General features: G+C 43.3%; 1 protein-coding gene across 4 annotated transcripts in view; it reads right to left on the bottom strand.

Annotated features, from left to right (window-relative positions):
- LOC149307453 (ATP-dependent chromatin remodeler CHD2-like) overlaps positions 1 to 16536 on the bottom strand; it is a 49518-nt gene extending 32982 nt beyond the window's left edge. Inside the window, exons 1-4 of one of the 4 annotated variants that reach the window (XM_089539202.1) lie at positions 15396 to 16536; positions 3935 to 4154; positions 2041 to 2127; positions 1265 to 1330 (exon numbers count right to left, since the gene is read on the bottom strand). In XM_089539202.1, the coding sequence (XP_089395328.1) occupies positions 1265 to 1330; positions 2041 to 2127; positions 3935 to 4154; positions 15396 to 15460 (438 nt within the window). In that variant the 5' untranslated portion in view covers positions 15461 to 16536. The remainder of the gene's footprint in view (positions 1 to 1264; positions 1331 to 2040; positions 2128 to 3934; positions 4155 to 15395) is intronic. The other 3 variants (XM_089539200.1, XM_089539199.1, XM_089539201.1) reach the window with 3 other exon arrangements.
- Between the last annotated feature and the right edge of the window lie 336 nt (positions 16537 to 16872).

Here is a 16872-nt window from a genome sequence, read left to right on the forward strand (position 1 = left end):
TTATAGCACTAGTATTTTGATTGCCATTGTTCCATCCAGGGGATTGTGGTTTAGTGAGGCTGCACAACCAGTTACTGGATCATAGAGTTGGAAGGGGTCCTCATGGGCCATAGAGTCTAGCCCTACATTTAATGCAGTATCACCAACTGTTGAAGATGTCCACCAGAGATGGAGATCCCAACATCTCTCTATGCAATGGGTTCCATTCCAGAACCACTCTGTCAAGAAGTTCCTTCTAATGGTTCAAATCGAAATCTAACTTCCTGTAACTTAAGGTCATTAGGGGTCCTACCCTCAAGGGCAGACAAGAACAAGCTTGCTCCCCCTTTTCTGTGTAACAGTCCTTGGAGCATTTAAAGAGTGTGATCATGCCACCCCTCCGTCTTCTCTTCACTAAGCAGAACATATCCAGCTTCTTCAACCTCTCCTTATAGGCTTCGTTCCCCATTGCTCTTACTATGCCTGTTGCCCTTCTCTGAATCTGCTCAAACTTGTCTATATCCTTAAAATGAGGTGCCCAGAGCTGAACACAGAAATACAGAGGATGCCTGACCAGCAGTGACTACGTAGTCCCTTGACATAGACCAGTAGGACCATGATGTCCCTAGACATGGTTCTATTAATGCAAACTAAAATGTTATTTAACACTGCAGTATGGTGTAAGGGTTTGAGCACTGGACAATGGTTCTGGAGACCAGGATTTGAATCCCAGCTTGGCCATAGAAACCCACTGGGTGACCATGGCCAAGTCACAATCTCTCAGCCTCAGAGGATGGCAATGGCAAACCCCCTCTGAACAAATCTTGCCAAGAAAACGCTTTAGGGTTGCCATAAGTCAGAATCGACTTGAAGGCACACAGCAACAAGAACAAAGTATTATTTTGCCTTCTTTGGTGAACTCCTTATGGTAGAAAAAGAAAGAAAAGAACTCCACCTTGAATGTTGTTGTTTTTTCCTGACAGTGAATATATGACCATAACCAGGATACCAACAAACCCTGGTTATGTCTTATGTCAAGAGTATTGTCAACTTGTACCATGGAGCAAAACAAAACCATCGTACAGAAGAGCTTCTTGGACAGCCAAGGGTCATAAACACTCTAAATTTTGAAGCAAAATGTTCAAGTATGGGTGCCTGACGCTAGGCACCTAAATCCATATATAGGCACCCAAGCATAAATGGACCCATTTGGAGAGGACTCCTGCAAGGAGGAGTGGGTGCCGCTTATCTTTTTAGGTGCTTGAATATAAATTTAGGTGCCTACCTTTGGACTTCCAACTTTGACATTTTCAGTCTGATTCTGAACTTTCCTGGGCCTCATTTTCTCCGTCTGTAAAAAACAGAAGGGAAAACCAATGCTTATATCCTTCTTCGAAATTGACAGAGTGGGAATTATGTGATGGAAAGAGAGCGAGGAATATGAACCGATAAAGTTAAAAGAGAAACAAAAATGAAGCCACTCACAAAAAATACAGCAAAGAAAAAGCGGTGAGTTCGGTTGCCGCTCTGCCTTTAAAAATGACTCGATGGAAGGATGGGACACAAGAAGAGAAATGCCTTGGAGAACTAATGACAAATCTAAACATCTAAACTGAGGTCATGCAGCGAATTCAAGAGACAACTGTTTCCAGACAGAAAAGAAGAAAAAAATATATGAATTAATGAAACGAAAAACACCACACCGACACAAACACCGACACAAACTTTTAACATGCACAAGAATGCCTCTCCATGCTGGCCCTGGAGTTCCCAGCAGGGCTGTTCTTGCAACCAACTATTTCCCTACATTTTATTGCAAATGGCTCCAGAATTGCGTCATGTTTGTACAATTGCCCACTTTGACCAACCAATGTATTGATTCATGCTCGGGTCAGATTGCAGGAACGGTGCCTCGACCGCTGCAAAAACGGTGCCTCGCCACCACTGGTGCCACTGATATCTCCAGGTTTACAAGGCAACGCAGATCAGAATGGCACAGCATCACTGTCTGTCCTCTGCCATGATCGCCTCTGCCCCCCTTTGCCTTCCCCACCCCCTTACCTCTTCATTTATATTAAAGCGGGAGGGCTCCTGCCTGCTTCGGTTTGACCTCCTCACCCCATAAACATCTGGATATTCTTCCCACATCTGCAAAATAAACCAGATTTGTATTTGTACTCCGTCCTTCATCCAAGAATTTAGGGCCGTCTAGGGACAGCTTCCCTATTTTAACGTTACAAGAACCCTGCAAGGTAGTTTCACTATGAGAGAGTGGCTGGTCAAGATTTCCCCAGTAATCTTTATGGTTAAGAACTGTTTTGAACCCGGGTCATCCTAGTCCACACAGCCAGCATGGTGCAACGGTTGGAGCTTTGGATCAATACTCTGGGAAACCAGGACTGAAATCCTCAGAAAGCCATGGAAACCCATTGAGAGACCCAGAAGAAGTCACACTTTATCTTAAACATATCTGTACTGGCAAATAAAACAGCCTCCCCTTGTCTTCTTGGCAGGGACACCTAACAATGCACACCCCAAAACCCGAATCGGGTGCAAATGGACTGGACAATGTCTGGCCCATTTAGTACCAGAACTGGGGCATAACCCTCTTAAAAGTATACAGTGGGCCCTTGGTATCCACTGGGGTTTGGTTCCAGGACCCAAAATCAGTGGATGCTCAAGTCCCATTATATACAATGGCATAGTGAAATGGTGTCCCTTATATAAAATGGCAAAATCGAGGTTTGCTATTTGGAATTTGTACTTTTAAAAAATATTTTCAAGTCATGTATGTATTAATCCATGGATAACAAATCCGTGCAGCATATGGAGGGTGAACTGTACTTTAGAAACTTACTGTTTGCTCCAGACCTTCCTGGAAGAACCAGAGCTATCTGTTCCAATGCTGGTGGCTGTTTAAAATGCATCCTGCTGTGCCACTTGGCAATGGTATCACTGCCATGCATCATTCACTGTAAGGTCAGAATGAGGAACCATTGCTGGGCAATGAGAGAGAAGCGACGCACCGCAGTGGCAGACATGCTGGATGGCACATTGGGATGTGCATTCAAACAGCCATATCACTGTGTTGTAATGGTTGGATGAGGTAATATGGGGAGCTCCGGGGCCAGGATACCCTTGGAAACGCATAGGGTATCTTTATCAGTGCAGACAAGGCCTTAGTCTTAGAGGAAGGCAATGCCAAATCTCCTCCAAACAACTCTTGCCAAGAAAACCTGCTGAAAACTTTGGCTTTGTTGTTGTTGTGTGCCTTCAAATCAGATCCTAAGGCAACCTTATTATAGAGTTTTCTTGGCAAGAGTTGTTCAGAGAGGGTTTGCCGTTGCCTTCCCCTGAGGCTGAGAGAGTGTGACTTGACCAAGGTCGCCCAATAGGTTTCATGGCTGAGCAGGGATTCGAACTCTGGTCTCCAGAGTTGTAGTCCAACACTCAAACCACCATACCATGCTGGCTCTCTTTAAAAGTCAGAAACAACATGAAGACACACAACAACAAGAACAACAACAGAAACAGCAGCAACAAATCCAGGTTCAGATCCATTGACACAGAAGTCATGGAAGAAAGGAACTAATTTCAATGAAACCCCTAGGTCTGTCCTTCAAGTACTCCACTTGCTTCATTGACTGACATTTTTCACCAAGGAAGTATTTTGATGTAAGCTGAGGACAGAGAGGGAAAGTAGGAGAAGGAATGTGAAACTAGGGCGGCATCTATGCTGCAGAATTAATGCAGTTTGACACTGCTTTAACTGCCATGGCTCAATGGTACAGAATTCTGAGGTTTATAGTTTTGAAAGATGTTTAGCCTTCTGGTGCTGCCAGAAACTACAGTTCCCAGGATTTCCACATGATAGAGCCCTGACAGTTAAAGCAATACCAAACTGCATTAATTCTGTAATGTGGCAGCAGCCCTTAGAACAAGGGGAGTTACATACTTTTTTGACATCGGCTATCCTTTCTTTCTTGGAGGCTGGTTTCTCTTTGGTTTCCGGAGGCGTCTGCTGCGATTTCGAACCGGTCGACTCGCTTTCGGATTCCGACTGGCTTTCCGAGCTTTCCAAGCTGCTGTTGGATTCGCTTCCATGGTCGCTGCCTTGTTCGCTGTCGGAGGGGCTTGCCGAATCGGAACCCGAGGCCTCCTCAGAAGCCGAGTGGCTACAGAGAACGAAGCAAGAACATTGTAAGCATTCACGTGTTTTGATTGTTTAAACACAGTGCTGGCTATTTTGTGCCAGAAGCTGACTGAATAACCCCAGCCTAATTTCTCATGTGAGTATCACTTTAGCAAAAACCAGCTACTCAACTGCACCACTGTTGTTGTTGTTGTTGTTGCATGCCTTCATGTTGTTTCTGACATATGGCAAACCAAAGGTAAACCTATCATGGGGTTTTCTTGGCCAGTTTTGTTCAGAGGAGGATTGCCATTGCCTTCCTCTGAGGCTGAGAGCATGCGACTTGCCCAAGCTCACCCAGCGGCTTGACGTACCCGAGCTGGGATTCGAACCCTGGTCTCCAGAGTCATGGTTCAGTGCTTAAATCACCACACCACACTGGCTTCTCTAATCTTGATACTCACTGAATACAATTCAGTTCACCTAAACTCCTAGGCTGCATCCATACCTCATTTTAGGCAGAAAAAGCTGCTTAGGCAACCACAATTTGAATTAACTTTGGTTGTCTTTATGGCCAGTCAATGGCTATGAGTCATGATGGCTGCAAGATCTTGGAGAATATTGGAGCATATGCTCTGTCTACTTGTAGAACCAAGCATTTTAGAGGTTAAGCTTAGTTGATTTGTGTCTGGCCAATTAGTTTTCAGAAGTATTCATTTGACCATTATGGGAATAGCATATTAGAGCTTACAAGCATTAAAGGTTGAGTCTCCCTTATCCAGAATTCAGAAATCCAAAATACTCCAAAATCCTCAACTGTCCACATCGGTGGCGAAGATAGTGACACCTTTGCTTTCCGATGGTTCAGTCTACTCCAAGTTTGTTATACACACATTGGGTATAAAATTACCTTCAGGCTATGCGTACATGGAACATAAATATATTTCATGTTTAGTCTTGGATCCCATCTCATTATGGAGATGCAAATATTCCAAAATCTGAAATAAACTTCAAAATCAAAAACGCTTCTGGTCTCAAACCTTGAGAATAACCTGTATCTCCAGGACATGTTTTGTGTTCATATGAACAGAAGCAAACACAAAGCTATATATAGTACAAGGAAATGCTATATCACCATCTCCGAAGCTGAGAAATGTACAGAGCTCTAGGTGCTTGTAAAATCAAGGTACTTTAGGGGTTAAATTAACCAACCAGTATGAATTGTTGCATCGAGAAACATACAGGACGTGCCAATGTGAAAACTGTAATTGAAATCAATGCCATGTTTAAACAAACCATTTTGTTCCTAGAGATTTCAATCTGCTTTGACAGAATCCAATTCACCCTGATAGCTAAAGGGGAAAAATCCAACCACCCATGTCTTTGATACACAACACTTTGCTTTCTATGCCATAAAATCCCAAATGAAAGGCTGTTTACCCATTTATCTACAAGGTTGTATTTGCTTTGAGCAGCCAAAGCAGCAAGATTAACATTTTTCAGGATAGCTCTGTTTAGAAACCATCTGTTTGGGTTTAAACTAATTACTTAAACCGGAGCAGGAGGAAAACAGGGATGAGTAAATATTTCTCCGTTTCCGTACAGTGATGCAAGGCTAAATACAGAACTTTGTGCTGCGCCAAATGTAGCAAAACCTGGCACAAAAGCTGGACAGCACTGATGTATATAACATGCAGCAATATGCACTTTTGCAATAGCATGTTCTCAGGATACAGGCAGAGGGCAGCAGGGAGATAGTTGAAGGAAGAACAGCTGCAAATGCAGATGACCAGAAGCCATTTTAAAAATATTCTTCCTTTCTGCTTTCCACCATCTTATGGATCACTGTTTTCCCCTTTCCAAGAACCCAATGCTTAGAAGTGAAATTAAATAAATGGTGCTTGGGAATCAAATTATCAAGATGTAAAATACATCACAATAGAGTCTCCTTGCACAAACACAGCATCATCCACCATCTATTCTGGAAATGAATCCACACTTGAAATGTATTTGCCTGCATTCAATTGCGGCTAAATTTAAGTCAACCAAAAATCTGGGAACAGTTCCTTTAGCTAGAATGTCTGTTTTAATTTCCAAACAGGGGAAAAAATATTGCGGGTATGTACTAAATGCATAATGTACTAACATACTACAACTGCAGTATGTACTAAATGCGCAATGTTTAATTGCATCACCAAATTTTGGAACAGAAACTTCAAGGCCTGGGATGATCCTGAACCGGGATCCCTATTGCATTTCTATCAGAGGGAAGAATCAGGCAAAACTCCAAATGTTGCTGGTCTCCAGCTCCCAAGCATTCATCGCCACTGACTATGCTGGTTAGGACTGATGGGACCTGGAGTCAAACAACATCTTGAAGAGCACAGGATTTTCAACCCTGATATGGATTGTTGCTGGTTCCTGAGGTTTGGAATGAAGCCTCATGGTCTCTGGATTTTGCTAAATAACTCTTTTGGCTTCAAATTAGTCATTTCAATCTGACCAGCCACCTCTGAATCAGACAGAATGCACTTCATCTTTTGGTTATATCTGAGTTTCTGTCCTTGAGTTAGCTGAAAAACCACAGCATTCGGTCATTCCACCAGGCTTTCCATGTTTCATAACATCCTGTGGGCATCTTGCTTGAATTTAACCCTGTTATATTCACTCAAAGGAATGGGTCGCCTGGGATGTGGATGGCGAGTGGAAGGAATGGAGAATGGGATTAAAGCCAGATCTGAACGGTTTTCCTGCCCAGCTGTGATTAAAGGGCACCTCTGACCAATTTCATAAATACTGGCTTCTCAGTTCATCCTTAAAGAGAGTAAAGCCCAAAGCCTCTTCAGGCTGGAAAATTATTTGCTGTTACCTCTCCAAAACGCAACAGAGGAAGCTGTGCTTTTAACAAAAGCAAAAGCCTCCTCCTTCCGCAGCCGTCCTCCCAGATGTTCCTAATATGTGTGCCTTCGACTTAGGCAGACGCCACGAATTTTCATAGGGTTTTCATAGACAAGGAATACTCAGAGTTGGTTTCGGTAGTTCATTCCCATGAAATATAACCTAAGGCACCTGGTATTCGTTGCCAGTCTCCCATTCCAGTACTAACTGGGGTGGACCGTTTATCTTCCAAGATCAGACACAATCTGGGTATTTAGGCAGAACAAAAGCAAAAGAAAATTAGGTACACAGGATTTTTTTCCCCAGACATACACACTCCAAGTAAAAAAGCAAAAGGAAAAATAATACACACATACAGGGAAGCCTTGCTTGTATGCCTACCTCTCTTGCACAAACCGATGCCAAAATTGCCTGGATGCACCAAAGGAGGTTGGATAGGAATGAATACATTGGAGCTCAGTCCAGACGAGATAGAAGTTCTGTTAGCTAGCCTAAGACTGTCCTAGATGTGGTTGCACCCCCTTTAAAAGATCTTGCTCGCAATGTTGGGGTCCTCTTGGACCTAGCATTGTTCTTGGAGGGCCATATTTGTGAACAGGAGTGACTTTGCCCAACTTTGGTCAGTGCGCCAACCGAATGCCTTCCAACAGAAAGTAGATTTATCACACCTTATCTCCTGTTTAGACTACTGCAAGACACTCCAAATGGGGCTGCCCTTGACAAGTGTTTAAGAAGCTACTGCTAGTGCCAAATGCACTGGATTGTAAGCCTGGGGGCAGGGAACCATCTCATTGAAAATAATAATCATTGTAAGCCTCTCTGAGAGCCTTTAGGGCTGAAGGGCGGGGTATAAATACCATGCTGCATCCAGATTGTTATCCAGTGCACACAATAGAGACCATTTATCTTCTATCAGTTTGCTTCTCAGCTCAATTCCAGGGGGTTGTTTGACACACTAAGCCCTAAGCAGCAGGGGCCCAGGATATCTAAAAGGCCATCTCTTCCCCTATGAATGAGTCTGTCCAGAATTCCTCAAGAGAGGCCCTGTTGCATATCCCACCACCCCAAGAGGCAAAATAGGTGTGTGTTATTTTCAAGTCATTGCTGACTTATGGTAACCCTAAGGTGAACCTATCATGGGGTTTTCTTGGCAAGATTTGTTCAGAGGTTTGCCACTGCCTTCCCCTGAGGCTGAGAGAGTGTGACTTCTTGCCCACGGTCACCAATGGGTTTCATGGCCGAGCTGCGATTCAAACCCCAGTCTCCGGAGTCCTAGTCCAACACTGAAACCACTACACCCAAGAGGCTAAATGGAAGTACCTTAAATTGTACAATTCCTTTCTAAGTAAAGTCAGTCAACTCACTTTTCAAATGTCTCATTTTCTCACTCTTCTTCATGATTTCCTTTAGACTGAATCTAAAAGTGCAAAAGCAGATTGCACTCAGTTAATTAATTCTTGCCTACTTCCTCAGATGCATTTGCAAATGCATCTGAGGAAGCGCACTGAAGTCTATGAAAGTTCATGCTGCCAATTGCCTTCTTTCAGTGAGTCTCAATGGTGTTACAAGACCTCTTTACATACTAGGTGCTTAAAGCCATTTAGGATGAGTCAACATCTCTTTCCAGGAAAACCAGATTCAGCATCAGGGAGGCTCCTGCTGCCATTAGGGAGAATAATTTGCATCCAGGACCCATGAGCAAACAATAAAAATGAGGCCATGTGTCAGTCACATTTATAGACTCACAAGGCCAACAATGAGCAAGTCAGAAGATCAAGGGGAATAAAACAAGCCCAGCAGCATTCCAGAGCTCTTACATCTCCAAGTCAAAATGGATTCTTGATAGGCTGCCTCTATAGTGTTTTTTAAGGAATCTGGTAGAGGTGAATAGAAAAGTGTGCCCAAAAAGGGAGAAAAGACTGCACCAATTCGTTCACTATGGGACTGAAAGAGTGACTGGAGTACCATTGAAGGATCTGAGACAGAACAGTTTGGGTTCAGTAACAGATCAATGTGCAGCCACCCCACGCATGTAATCCTCCTGCCAAGTGTTTCATTTCAAAGGCATACGAATATAGCTAGTATGAATTAAGTCCAGGATTTCAGCTGGAACAAAATCCCCAATCGTATCTTTGGGCAATTTGTGGAGAGGGAAAGTAGTGGCAAGACTGTATTTTATCAAATGCAAAATGCATTTCCCATAGCATGGGTGTCATGCTGAATCTGAGCTTGGAAAAGCACCTTTTGGGACTCCAAGATCCCTGCACCAGAATGGCAAGGGGGGTTCTGGAAAATGTTGCTCAAGAAAGCAAGCTCTCCAAGCTCTATCCTGAATATATATGCAAGATCAATAGAACAAGCCTTTGGAGGACATCTGGTTGCAGACAGCTCTAATTTTACATTCAAGCAAAAACATTCAAGCATAATCTGATTTAAGGCATAGCTGGCCAAGTGTCCAGGACTACAAGGTTTCTCTCTCAGCCAGTATTTGCAGCCTGTGAAACTTTAAAATTGCCCTATAGAGGTAACAAAGGAAAACAGCAAGGAGTCTGCCACAGATGCATGGTACCTTCTGCATCAAACATTTAAATTCCCTTTGTTCGTTTGCAACCGAGCTTTCTTACTGCTGAATGCCTTCAAGTCATTTTGCCAAGGCACACTTGCCGCAGGGTTTCCTTGGCAAACATTTGTTCAGAGTGGGTTTGCCATTACCTTCCTCTGGGGCTGAGACAGTGTGACCTGCCAGTGGCTTTCCATGGCAGGGTGGGGATTTATTGCTGGTGTTGTGCGCCTTCAAGTCATTTCCACCTTGCGGCAACCCATGGAGTTTTCTGGGCAAGATTTGTTCAGAGGAGGTTTGCCATTGCCATCCTCTGAGGCTGAGAGAGTGTGACTTGCTCAAGATCCCCCAATGGGTTTCCATGGTCATGATTTTCAATATGCACACACATCACACGTCATTCAGCACAGGAAGGTTAGAGCCAAGTATCCCAAGACAAAGGTCCAAAACACACTGCAGAAATAATCCAATTTGAGACCACTTTAACCGCCCTGGCTCAGTACTAGGGAATCCTAGGAATTGTAGTTCAATTGTGGCACCAGAGCTCTCTGACAGAAAAGGCTCAATGTCTTCCAAAAGTACAGTTCCCAGAATTCCGTAACACTGAACCAGGGCAGTTAAAGTGGTCTCAAGCCACATTATTGCTGCAGTGTAGATTCAGCCTTAGGGTTGTTTTTTTGGGGCGGGGGGTCAGTCTCAGGCTCTGTGGCCATGTTCTGGAAGAGTTTATTCTTGACGTTTTGCCAACATCTGTGGCTGGCATCTTTAGAGAAAGCTGGACTACAGAGAAGATGCCTGAAGATGGTCTGACGATGTCTGCCACAGATGCTGGCGAAACGTCAGGAATACATGTGTCTGGAGCATGACCACATAAATTGAAAAACCCACAAAACCCGAGCCACATCTGCCAATGCGCTGCCATGCTTCCTTTCTTTTCCAGCAGCGTGGAGGCCAGCAAGCACATTGCTCTCTCTTTCTCTCCTCCTCCTGGGTTGGCTGAGCAGGCTTTGGAAAGCTGTTCTCTGCCATGAGGAGGAGGAGAAAAGCCAGACGGCTGTGAGCAGGGAGAACATGCTCTGCTGATGTCATCTCGAAGGGAGGGCCAGGCGTGCCACACGTCGCATCCTCTGCTGAACCCGCCTGTTGCCAAGCCATCCGAAAACCAACCAGCGCTTTGGTCCAGCCCCAAAATGGCCTTTGAACTTCCGCCCAGCAACTTCCTGCTGAGCTTTTTTTTCTCCATGGGCGCACAGTGCAATGCAGTATATGCCTGTCAGCTATGCGGCACAAAGGAACAGCCATTTTGTGACAATCCCAGACCTGCAGCAAGACGCTTGTTTTTGTCCTCAGTCCCACTCCCTCTATGCCCCCTTTCCTCTCCTCAAATGTCAAAGGCACTGCAAAGTAAAAAGAGGGAGAAGGTAGTCTCCAGGCTGGTAATTCCACCTCGCTTCGCCTTGTATGGCTTTGTCCCTTGTTTCTATCTCAAAATCTTCCTGGATATGAATCCGGCTTCATAAAATGGCTGCCTCCAGCTGCATGCTCCGTGTGCACAGAAAATCTGCAGCACTCAGCTCTCACAGCTCCAACTCAGGAGCGATTGCTAAATGATCCCAGCTTGAAGGCATGGCAAAAGTGCTCTTTTTACACTCTGCGCTTTCTAATATTTATAAGTTGCAAAGCAGATCGGTAAATATGTATAAACACGGGCACAATGGGAAATGTATATGCTGGTTTGGATGATATTCCTTGGACGCTTGTTAGGAATGACCCAATCCTGTACATAGTATGCTTGGTATAAATCTTACTTAGAACTTGCTTCTAAGTAACAGCACAATCTCAACCGTACAAGAACTACTAAACTTGGGCTTTTACCACTATTTTTTGAAGTGTTTAGGATTGGGTTGTATGGTTGCAAACAGGAATGTCACGTTGGAGCAATACCACATTTTCAATCCCAAGGCCCACGGACGAGTCGAATAACTTGTAGTCGCCCGGATGCCACTGGACCACCGTCTTCCCACATGTGGCCAAGGCTGATGGGAATGGCAGTCCAACAATATCTAGAAGCCAGAGAGATGCTCACACCGAATTCATCCAAAGGGCTACGTGATTCCCACCACGGTTATATATCTTGTTTTGGCTTTATATTTAGACTGTAAACCACTAAAAAGGTTTTGATATCAAGTGCAATAGAAATCTAATGAGTTAATGGTCCACATCTATATACATCTACGTAGCTATAGTGTGTGCGCCATAACCTTGACAACTTTGGTTGTTGAGTAAATCAACACAGTTTTACATTCAATATTCCTGATAGATAAAAAGCATTAACACCTCAAAGCACTCTTGGTTTTGTTACAGGCTCCACTTTTTGGAGATAAAGAGGTTGGAAGCCTTGCATTTATGGAAATACTTCAAGGAGGATGGAACTAGAAGAACCTGTAACTGATGCAGCGCATGATCAGCGTTCAGTGTCACCTTGTACCTGAAACACCCTTCAACAAACTTGAATTTTGATGACTTGTACCATCTGGTAGATCCAACATATTTAAATGTTAAAGTAGATTACTCCAAAGTTGATTTAATGTACAATCTTACTTTTAGAGCTGTAGAAAAGGGGTTGAACTCAGCAGTCTCTCTGAGAATAAGACATGTTCTTGACGGAATAAGTCCCTCTAAATGAAAGCAGGTTGAAGAAGCATTAGGCTTCCCAAAACAGTTGGACTTTCAAATGCCAACAGTCCCTATCAATATGGATAAAGATCAAGCATGATGGGAGTTGGAGTTCAGCAACTAGAGGACTACAAGTGTGCATGTGTGCGCCTTCCAAGTCTCCAGCTGACTTATGGCCGCCGCATGAATTGTATAGGGTTTTTCTTAGGCAAGGAATATTCAGAAGTGGTTTTGCCAGTTCTCTTGTAACACCTTTGAGATTAACTCAGCAAAACCAAGTTGTAGCATGAAGTTTTGTAGATTAAGTCTACTTCATCCATGCAGAGGGTGCATCTACACTGTACAAATAATTCAATTTGATGCCACTTTAAGTGCTGTGGCTCCATTCCTATAGAATACTGGAATTTGTAGTTTTAGAAGACCTCTCTGAAGAGTGCCAGTGCCTCACAAAACAACATACCCCAAAGTTCTGTAGGATGGTGCCATGGCAGTTAAAAGTGGCATCAAACCGCATTATTTCGGGACCCAGCATCAATGAAAGCTCATACTACAACTTCTTTGGCGCCATTAGTCTCAAAGATGTCCCAAGATCTCTCTACCTCACAGGGTTATTGTGAGGATGAAGTGGAGGAGGAAAGCCATGTGGGACTGCTTCGCGCTCACTGAAGGAAAAGTGGGATACAAATGTCAGGAACAAATTAATACATCACAGTGGATCAGGCAGAGAGTACCAGACTCATCCCTCTCTTATTGAGATGTTCAACCAATGGTACCTTTATTGGGCCAACCAAAATGTTGGCCCAATAAAGGTATCATTGTTTGGATGTTATCGGATTTACTATGTGTGTGTGTGTGTGTACACGTGTACACACATATATACATACATACATACATACACACACACACATTTTGGTGTGCCCAATAAAGGTATCATGGTTTGGATGCTATTGGATTTGCTATATATGTGTGTGTCTGTGTATATATATGTATACACACATATACACACACACATTTTGGTTTACCCAATAAAGATATCCTGGTTTGGATGTCATTGGATTTGCTATCTGACCAACATGTTTACTGAGATGTTGTCCACTTCCCCCAATCCACCATCACAACCACACACCTCTCCTCCAATCAACAGTCCTCAAGGTGCTGTCAGACGGATGATTGGCTCCCTGGCCCTGCCCCCAAATCGGAAAGGAAGTTACAAACAGGAAGTGGGTAGAACTTTCCGGATGCCTTCCTAAAAGTCATTTACCTAGAGACACACCTCCCTAAACCTGGCAAAAGGAAACACAGGGAAAAGGCATATTAGACACAACTGTGTCAGACAACCTGCAGTTCCAGAGAGAAGGAAAAAGGAACTTCCACAAAACTGACAGATCGATTTGCTGTTTGACCACAGTTCACATGAATGAATATTGTTATTAGCCAATGTAATTCTGATGAAGGGCAGGAAGGAATGAGGACCAGATTAATATCTCTTACCAAGAAAGCAAAAAAAAATCAGGCTGGGGTTGTTAAGCAAATAATAGACCCAAAGGAAGAAAAAGGGTAACAAGCAAAAAGGACAGTTAATCCAATCTTATTTCTAATTCAACTCAGTTTCACAGCCTTTATTTTGAGCTTTGTAGAGCAATGCTCAAATCCCCCCTTTGTTCAGCCTAGCCATCATGTTCCTTTAAAATCCAATCATCATTGGTTATATATATTAGCTTCTTAGTTTCCAATCAACATTGGTTTCAAATCAGCAATTGAGACTTGGACAACCGGACAACTGAATTGTTTCAAAGAGATTAAAATTATTTAGAGAAACAAAGCTTGTCGACACTTATTATTGTTTACAACAAAACATATATATATATATATATATATATATATATATCTCACAATCTGCTGCTAAACCAGTTGAGAGTTTCAATTAAATATATTGGACCTTTAATGCAATATTTTGTAATATTAAAAATACACAGCATGCCGCTGGAATTGCAGCACATCCTTACATTTTCTATTCAGGGGCTTTACTTTAAATTACTGAAAATCTAAAATTAATGAAGTATCTTGCTGGAACATAATAATTTCCGGTTTATAAAAATCAAAAATATATATTTAAAAAGAAAGATTTCAGTGGTAAAAGAGAAAAATGATCAGGAAAAGGGGTATTCAATTTAGGAGGGGCTCTCTGGCAGCTTTCTTTTTTTAAATACCGCAATGAAAAAGAAAAGCATGAAAATAAAAATGGTAAATGGTAAATACTTGTTTGGTTTGGCTTCCCAAAACCCAGGATCCATAAACCCCAACAGACCGAAGCGGATGGCAAAAAACAAAACATGTAAGGTTTCAAATAAATAAAATAAAACAAATCCATTTGCAATACTGTATTAAGATTATTTCTCTTTCAGGCTGCTGCGAGTTTAAAAATAGAAATGAAAAAGGTCTGGTTAAAGTGTATCAAATTGTAAGAAAACACCCCAAAAGAGTATCCAAGTTCTGTAAACCCAGATTGTGAAGCAAAGGGTTCCTTCCCAAAACATATTGTGTTTTCCCTTTTAAAATAAACATTTTTGTTTTCATTCATACAACTTTTTCATAGCTTATTTATAAGGCTGTCAGGCTTCTTCTCTGGCCTTTTTTGGGGGGAGGGTAATATTTTTCTTTTTGGAACAGAAACCAAACAAGAGAGGGAAAAAATCCCCTTGTTGTAAGTTGTATCTAAAATGGTGCAATGCAGCAGCAAGCAGCTAAACAGAGGGAAGGTCATTTTCTTTTATCCCAGCACAAAACCTCTCAAAATCCAGTAAAACATCCCCAAAAAGATGCCTTAGAGCCAGTTCAGTCTGTAGAAAGGTGCCTTTACCATTTTGGCTTTCCTGACTATGGATGGCACTGGGGCCTTGCAAAGCGTTACAACAACCTTCAGAAATTGCTACTCCCCAAAAATGACACCCCAAAATAAAAGGAGAGAGGAAAAATATTATTAGGGTGTGGCATCTTTGCAACCTCAAGGTCATTCCTATAGAAAAAAGGAGAAATCAAAATATTATATCTTTATTATTTCCTTCTGTGTGGATGGTCCCCTCCAAAGAGCTGTCAAAAGGGAAGCAATGGAAGAAGAAATTGGGTTAAAAAGTGGGAAAGAGATCATACCTGGAAGGATTGCTCTGGCATGAACCCTCCTCCTCGCCTTGACATTTCTCGGTGTTTCTCATCATCTTTTAAATTCTCAAAAGGTTTAAAAAATAAGGAAAAAGGTGCCTCGGTTTGATGTCTTCTTGGCCAGGTATTTACTTGTCAAAGCAAAGTTGAATGAAAGGTAAAAAAAAGGTTCCCAAAAGGAAAGGCAAAGGTTTCGGTTTTGCAAGAACAAAAAGATCCTGAAGCTGCTGCTGCTGCTGCTGCTAGGGTTGCTTGCAAGCATGCAAAAAAAAGGTATTAAAAAAGAAAAGGATTAGGGAAATTAAAAGTGTATTTGGGGTGAAAAAGAGGGGAAGGAGGGCAGCCAGCCCCAGGGAGCATCCTCTCTCCAAAGTTTCCCAAAGTCAGCCCTTGGAGAGGAAAGGAGCCGAGGCTTTGCTTTCTGGATGGCGTCGTCGTTGCAAAGCGGCGAGGACAAATCAATCGAAGGTATTCCCAAAAATAAAAAGGTAAATTCGTTAATAATTACCCCCAAAACAATATTGGAGGACCCAGGTTTAACCTGATCTGAGTTTCAGGTCGTGGGAAAAAACACAGGAGCTCCCCAAAGCTTTGGAAGCAAAGGAGGGAGGGAAGCAGCAGCAGCAACAAAAAAAGAGGATTTTGCAAAAATATTATCTATATCTCAATATCAGGGTTCGATTTTAAAAGATCAGTCTCCAAAAGGGAGGATGAATGAAAGGGAAAATAAAGGAAAAGAGCCGGTGGAAAAAGCTCACCAAGAGCGCGCACCAAAATGGAGGTGCGCCATGGCTGCTTCCAAGCTGGAGGAAAAAACAACGACCTTCCTTTGCAAAGCCAGAGGAAGGCAAAGGGGGCTTCTTCGGGGCCCCCAAAGGCTCGATCTGGCCCAGGAGGGTCCTCTCCAGATGCCAGGGGTCCCCAAAGCCCCCCAAAGGTGCCCCAAAGTTAGGCAAAGTTGCTCCAAAGTGGCGCCGGGGGGGAAGCAGAAGCGCAAGGCAAAGGCAGCAGCAGCCCTCTCCAAGGCACCGCCGCCATCGAGAGCTTTCTTCCCAGCTCTGAGCTCCCTCTCCCTTGCCTTTGATTGACACTCTCTACATTTACCCCACAACTCAGGTGATGTACCATAGACCCACCCCTTCATTTCCACCCAAAAACATAGAGAGGAAGAGGGAGAGAGCCTCCAGTTTAGGGGAGCAGTGCCCCCATCCCCATCATCATCACCATCATCTTCTCCTCCATGGATGGAGGGGGGCATCTTTAACCCCATCTGGCCCTTGCTAAGCCAAGAATTCATTGGAGAGGATGGGCTAGAAAGCCTTGGGGCTCCTCTTGACTTCCTCCTTGGACAGGAAGTGGAGGGAAGGGAAGCCATTTTGGAAGGCTATGGCTGGGACCAGTGGCCCTTGGGGTAGATGGATGGGATCTACACTCCTTGGTCAAGACCCCTCAAAGGGTAACTTTGGAA

Source organism: Sceloporus occidentalis, unplaced genomic scaffold (assembly GCF_023333645.1).
Source record: "Sceloporus occidentalis isolate IW3139 unplaced genomic scaffold, rSceOcc1.0.p SCAF_9, whole genome shotgun sequence".
Taxonomy (NCBI): Eukaryota; Metazoa; Chordata; class Lepidosauria; order Squamata; family Phrynosomatidae; genus Sceloporus; species Sceloporus occidentalis.